Source organism: Arachis stenosperma, chromosome 7 (assembly GCF_014773155.1).
Source record: "Arachis stenosperma cultivar V10309 chromosome 7, arast.V10309.gnm1.PFL2, whole genome shotgun sequence".
In the NCBI taxonomy this organism is placed as follows: domain Eukaryota; kingdom Viridiplantae; phylum Streptophyta; class Magnoliopsida; order Fabales; family Fabaceae; genus Arachis; species Arachis stenosperma.
The window spans coordinates 27515408-27521613 of record NC_080383.1 but is presented as its reverse complement, the minus strand read 5'-3'; the positions used below and the strand labels follow the sequence as shown (position 1 = coordinate 27521613).

Below are 6206 nucleotides of genomic sequence, written 5' to 3'. Positions count from 1 at the left end.
TTTATTAGAAATTTAGTTGTTTTATACATATTAAAAATTTAAATAAAAATGATAAAAGACTAATCTATCTTAAATGAGTAATATAATTGTTGTGAATGTTTAGTATATAAAAGATTATTAGAAAATAAAATGTTTGATTTATAATTTTTTAAAAATCAATTATGTATTTTCTTGGGTGACTAATCAATTTATGTACTTACTCTTTTAGATATAATTTCATTGTTTGCTTTTACCGATAGTCTATTTTGCAAAGTTCTAAAAATCGGACCAAACTAGTCGGTTTGACCAAATTAACGATGAATCTATCTTTTGACCGATCTAGTTGATCTCCAAAACCTCCTTGCAAAATATCAGTGAAAAATTGGCCAAACCGACAATTAATCTGTAAACTGACTGAAATGGCCCAATTTTTTGAAGGTCCGATTCACTATTCAACATCAAAATAGTGTCGTTTTGATCCCAAAAGAAAAAAAATGAAAACCCAAATGCCAAACAGGCAGAAGACTGGAAGCAGAACACCTAACGCCTCCCTCTCTCTTCTCTCTTACTAAAATCCAACCCTAATTTGCGTAACCCTATCAGAGCAAATAGCAAAGCCATGCCCCCACCATCATCTCCTACCACTATTGGCGTCGCCGGTAACAACCAGCGATTGCCATCCTCACCATTCGAAGGTCTACTCTTCTCCTCACGTCGCCAAAAGGTTGGTTCGGAGCTGCTGTTGGTGTCACCGCATCTGTCCTTGTCGTCATCTCTATCCTCGTCGTCGAGCATCTGTCTTCAAGCCATCTCTCTCTATCTGTCGAGCTCACTGTGAAAGTACAAAGTGCGATTGTGCGAACGTAACCCTTGTCATCGTGGACCCTTCTATCGTCGTGGACTCTTTGTCCTCTCTCTGCCGTCGTGAGTTCTTCAATATTCAATAATTTATTTTATTTTTTATTCTATTAATTATAATGATTCTGAATTGCTGTATTTTACTATTTTAAATTCTGGATTTTAGTTGTTGAATAGAATATATTTTGGTTGATATAATTGTCGAAAATACTTATAAGTTTAATTTTGAGTTTCTATTTTTGTATGATTCAGGAACTTGGAATAACCGAATAATGTTTATGATTATAAATACACACTGTTAAATTTTATCTTTGCTTCAATTTATATTTATTTATTTTGTTAATTTTACTGATTCTGAATTATTGAACTCATCAGATTCTTGAATTGCTATTTTTTATGTTTGTTGTATATTAAATTATTAAGTTGGAATTGTTGGTGGTGTAATTGTTGAGTTTGGATCTTTGCTTAATTTTTTTATTTTTGGATTTTCTGACTTTTTAATTTTTAATTCTAATTTTAAATTCTAAGTGTTTATTCTAAAGATTATTGTAGATTATTTGATTAAAACTTAGAAGTTAATTAAAAACAATTATTTTGTAAGTTTTTAATAATAAAATATAAGTAAATTATTATGTAAAATTATAAAATTTTAAATTTTATTAATTTAAAAATTATTAAATTTAAATATTTAAAATTTCATATTAAATTTTTAATAATTTTATTATATATTTAATTCAACTAATTCAATTATAATTTAACTCATTAAACTATCGAATCAATCACTTTGACCAGTTTAATGAAAGATTTGATTCTTGCAACTTTCCTATTTTGTCACCACATTAAGTTGGTGATAATTAAGGGTTAATTTATTGGTTTTTTTTTCCCTAAGTGGAAAGAATTAATTGGTTGAAGGTTGCAAGGAAGAGAAGTCCAGCTTTGATTTGACAGAAGCCTAGAATCGTGAGCCATTAGAACTCTAATTGCTCCGCTATATTTCTATTTTATCCCTTCTTAACAAATATGTAACATTTTTCACTGTAATTATGAACGCGGATTGACGGCAAGCAAAAAATTTCAATTTTTGACTAAGCGGATCTTGACCACAGCCCAAAAGCTTTCATGAAAATGGGCCATAATAATTGGCTTATATTGTGCTTTGATGACGCGCCCATATGCAATGATGAACTATTTGTAGCAGCAGCCACGGATTTTAGAATGATAGCAACAAGACATTTCCTAAGAAGAAATTTAAATAATGTAGATTCACGACTTGATGAGGCAAATTTTATGGTGCTGAAAGGCAAACACCCTTTTACTAAAACCAATAAAATATTTTACTAATTCTATATTCTAAACTCAGGACCTTTTACTAAAGAAAAATTTTATGGTGCTGAAAGCCAAACACCCTAAGCCTTTTGCTTATAAGGAGAGTTCCAAGTTCCAACATACACTTATTACAAAGTAGTAAGTACTCACTCCATTTCTAGCAGCCTTTATCAACCACTTCTTGCTACAACACCTTTGATCGGTTAATCCTCTACCTCCACCTCCATGAATCATCCATCTTCACCTCCGTTTCCACCAACCAACGCCTGCCACGTGTTAGCTATTCCGTACCCAGGTCGAGGCCACGTCAACCCAATGATGAACCTAGCCAAGCTCCTCCTCTCCAAGAACCCAAACATCAACATAACCTTCCTCCTCACCGAGGAGTGGCTCGGACTCATGGGCTCGGATCCGAACCTACCCCGCAATAACTTCCGATTCGCCACAATTCCCAATGTTATTCCCTCTGAAGAGGGAAGAGCCAATGACTTCGTCGGTTTCCTTGAATCCGTTATGACCAAAATGGAACAACCCTTCGAGGACCTCCTTAACGGCCTCCAACCGCCCCCGAATCTCATCGTCTCCGACGGTTACCTGTTCTGGGTGGTTCGGGTTGCCAATAAGAGGAACCTTCCTGTGGCGTCGTTTTGGCCCATGTCGGCGTCGTTTTTCGCGGTCCTCAAACACTACCATCTTCTGGAGCAGCATGGTGACTACCCAGTCAATGTGTCGGGTCAGTTATTTTCCACAAACCTTCTATTACTATTACTGTAATTGTAATTGCATTACAATTATTCAAGGACCACGATTATAAAGATCTTAAGACAACAAAGTGGCTAATTTTTAATTAATTATTAAATTTAATTTTAATGTATCTATGATGTAAAATGGTAGCATAATAAAAATTCCCGCAATAGGTATGAATTATAATTATTTTTAAGTTTGGCTCAGTAAAGTTTTTTTTGAAGAGTTACATGTTTAAAAGCACAAGCATTTTATGTTGTGTTTGGTAAATTTAAAAATTTGTGTTTAAGCTTACAACTTTTAAAAATTATGAATATTTTTTAAAATATTTTTAAAAAAATTTTAAATTAATTTATATTTATTAAAATTAAAAAATTTAATATTATTTTATATATTAATTAATATTTAAATTTAACTTTTATACGAAAATTTATTATAAAATTTTTAAATTTTAAAAATTATTTATCAGATATACTTATTATTACTTGTACTTATTGAAAGTTATTTTTAATTTAATTTATTAAGTATAAATATTACAATTTTTAAAAAACTAATTTTTATAAACTAAAATAAAAATTTTACCAAACCAAATCTTAGGATGATAAGATGTTCGATTAATCGGGTGTTGAACGGGTCGAAAGTTCCGTGAGTGTATGATGATTGGAGGGGGCATGGATCTGGGTCGCTGATGGATCGCCCGAGTTGGTGTCGATGAGCGAGGAGTGGTTGGAGTCTCGCGATCTCCCGAGTTGTGGCGTTGAAGAAGGGGGGAGCCACCTACAAAAAGAACTCCAACGTCTAACTCAGAATCTGTACAGATGACAGTAAAAGTAAGAAAATCGTGGCGTACCTCTTGGGTAGGTCCTTCCCCTTATATATCCTATATCTAGGACAGGACCCACAAGAGCAGACCTGCCTTCTTAAAAATTTTCTTTTACAGCTGTCATGCGCTTTGCTGGAGAAGGGGTGGTGTCTGGGTCCTTCTCCCGGTTTGGGCGTCACATGCCCGCCGAGTCGGCCGCTCGGGCCAAGGCATTATGCCAGTTGGACTGGGCCGGAACATAAAATAATATGTAATTAGAAAAATGCCTACAATTTTACATAAAGAAATACGAAAATTAAATATTGAGTGATACCAAAATAGCTGCGGAGTCTTTTAAACGTCGATAGAACTGTTTTTTATTTTTATTAATGATAACAAAATCTTTAAAAATATAATAAATATATTAAATATTAAATATATATTTTTAAAAAATATTTTAAATATTTGATTTTGATGTTATTTTTTACGATAATAATTAAAAATAAAATAAAATATTTTTATCGTTAAAATTTAGTGATTATATGTTAATTAAATTTTTTCTTGTTATTTGTTTTTGTTAATGGACAATAATACTTTACAAAATAAATTTTAGCGATTGAATTTTTGTTCAACTTTTTGAATGTATTTTAAATAGTTATTTAAATATTTTTATAAAATTTTAGATTAAATACATAAATAATTTGTTAAATAAAAATGTCTTTTATCACTTAAAAAATAATAATGTTTATTATTTTTATCGTATTTTAAAATATTTTAAAAATATTTTTATTATTAATCAAAATAATCGATATTTTGATTTTTCACGGTATTTCTTAACCCGACATATCAATGAATTGCTACATGCATAAGATAAGATTTAAACTTTGAATCCTTAATTAAACAAACTAGTAAGCTAACCATTAAATTAACCTAACTTGGCTAATAACAAATATTTTTATCATCATCAAAATATCGGATATTTTGTTTGTTGCATAAAGGGCAGTACTATCGTATCTTAATAGTGTACTATGTTTATTCTTGCCTGAATATCTAGAAAATGGTCAAAGATTAATTACAATATTTTCTAAATTATTTGAATGATTTGCACTATTACAGAAAATGGTGACAAACGAGTGGATTACATGCCTGGCAACACCTCAATTCGCCTAGCGGATTTTCCACTCCATGATTCAAGCTGGCGTACCCGTAAACTTTTGCAATTGGCATTGAACAGTGTATCATGGATGGAAAAATCACAGTATCTATTATTCCCTTCAATATATGAGCTTGAGTCATTAGCAATCGATGCATTGAGGAAAGAGTTCACAATACCCATCTACACTGTTGGCCCTGTCCTACCTAATTTCCGTGATCATGGTAGCAATATTAACTCTACAGGCACCAACAACCTTGGGGGTGACCTTGGCTACATAAATTGGCTAGACAACCAACCGGCAAACTCGGTGCTTTACGTCTCACAAGGGAGCTTTCTTTCGACTTCAAGGGACCAAATTGATGAGATTGCATTTGGCCTGAAGGAAAGTGGCGTTAGTTTCTTGTGGGTGCAGCGCGACGAGGACTCAAAATTGAAGGAGATGTGTGGTGCCAAGGGGCTATTGTTGCCATGGTGTGACCAAATAAGGGTGTTGTCACACCATGCTATTGGTGGGTTTTGGTCCCATTGTGGGTGGAATTCCACTAGAGAAGGTATGTTTTGTGGTGTACCTTTTCTTTCATTTCCATTATTTATGGACCAACCATTGAATTGTAAATACATTGTGGAGGACTGGAAGGTTGGGTGGAGGGTGAAAAAAGATGCTAAAAGTGAAGCTTTGATAACAAGAGATGAAATTGCTGGCCTTATTCGGAAATTTATGGATTTGGATAGTGATGAAGGAAGAGAAATGAGGAAAAGGGCTAGAGCTCTTCAACATATATGCCAAAAAGCAATTATGGATGGTGGGTCTTCAGAGACTAATATTAATGCTTTTATGAGGCACATGTTATAGTGTGCCAATGCATATATGATGAAAATTAGCCTACAATTGCTTTGAACATTTTTTAGGTATTATTGTGATTGAACTTTTCCTCCAAAATACCTATAATTATTTATCTAAATGTCACTTTTTACAAAGATGAATCCCCCCCCCCCCCCCCCATTCATTACGCAGTAGCATCTAAACCAAAAAAAATGTTTTTAATTAGTCTCTAAAGGTTCAATATTATTTTGTTGGCAGTTGTTTTAAGGTTAGAAATATATATGTTAAAAAATTTTGTTCTCTTGAATATGATGTTTGGGAGTATTGTACCCCAGCACTAAAAAAAATGTTTGTTTAGTGCTAAAATTGATTGGAATTATTATTAATATTTTTAAGAATAAATTAATTGATACGTTTGCTTTATTATACATGTTTTTGGAAATCAATTCTTAATTTCTGAAAAAGGATTGCTATATATATAAATTTTTTAGGGGACAATTTACGTTTTTAAATTGTTT

At 32.4% G+C, this 6206-nt stretch overlaps 1 protein-coding gene across 1 annotated transcript; it reads left to right on the top strand.

Annotated features, from left to right (window-relative positions):
• The first annotated feature begins 2124 nt into the window (after positions 1-2124).
• Positions 2125-5860, top strand: LOC130940498 (UDP-glycosyltransferase 87A1-like). Its single transcript, XM_057868638.1, has 2 exons — positions 2125-2896; positions 4826-5860. Exons 1-2 carry the CDS (start codon positions 2389-2391, stop codon positions 5716-5718), a joined length of 1401 nt encoding a protein of 466 aa, XP_057724621.1. The 5' UTR covers positions 2125-2388; the 3' UTR covers positions 5719-5860.
• The last annotated feature ends 346 nt before the right edge of the window (positions 5861-6206 follow it).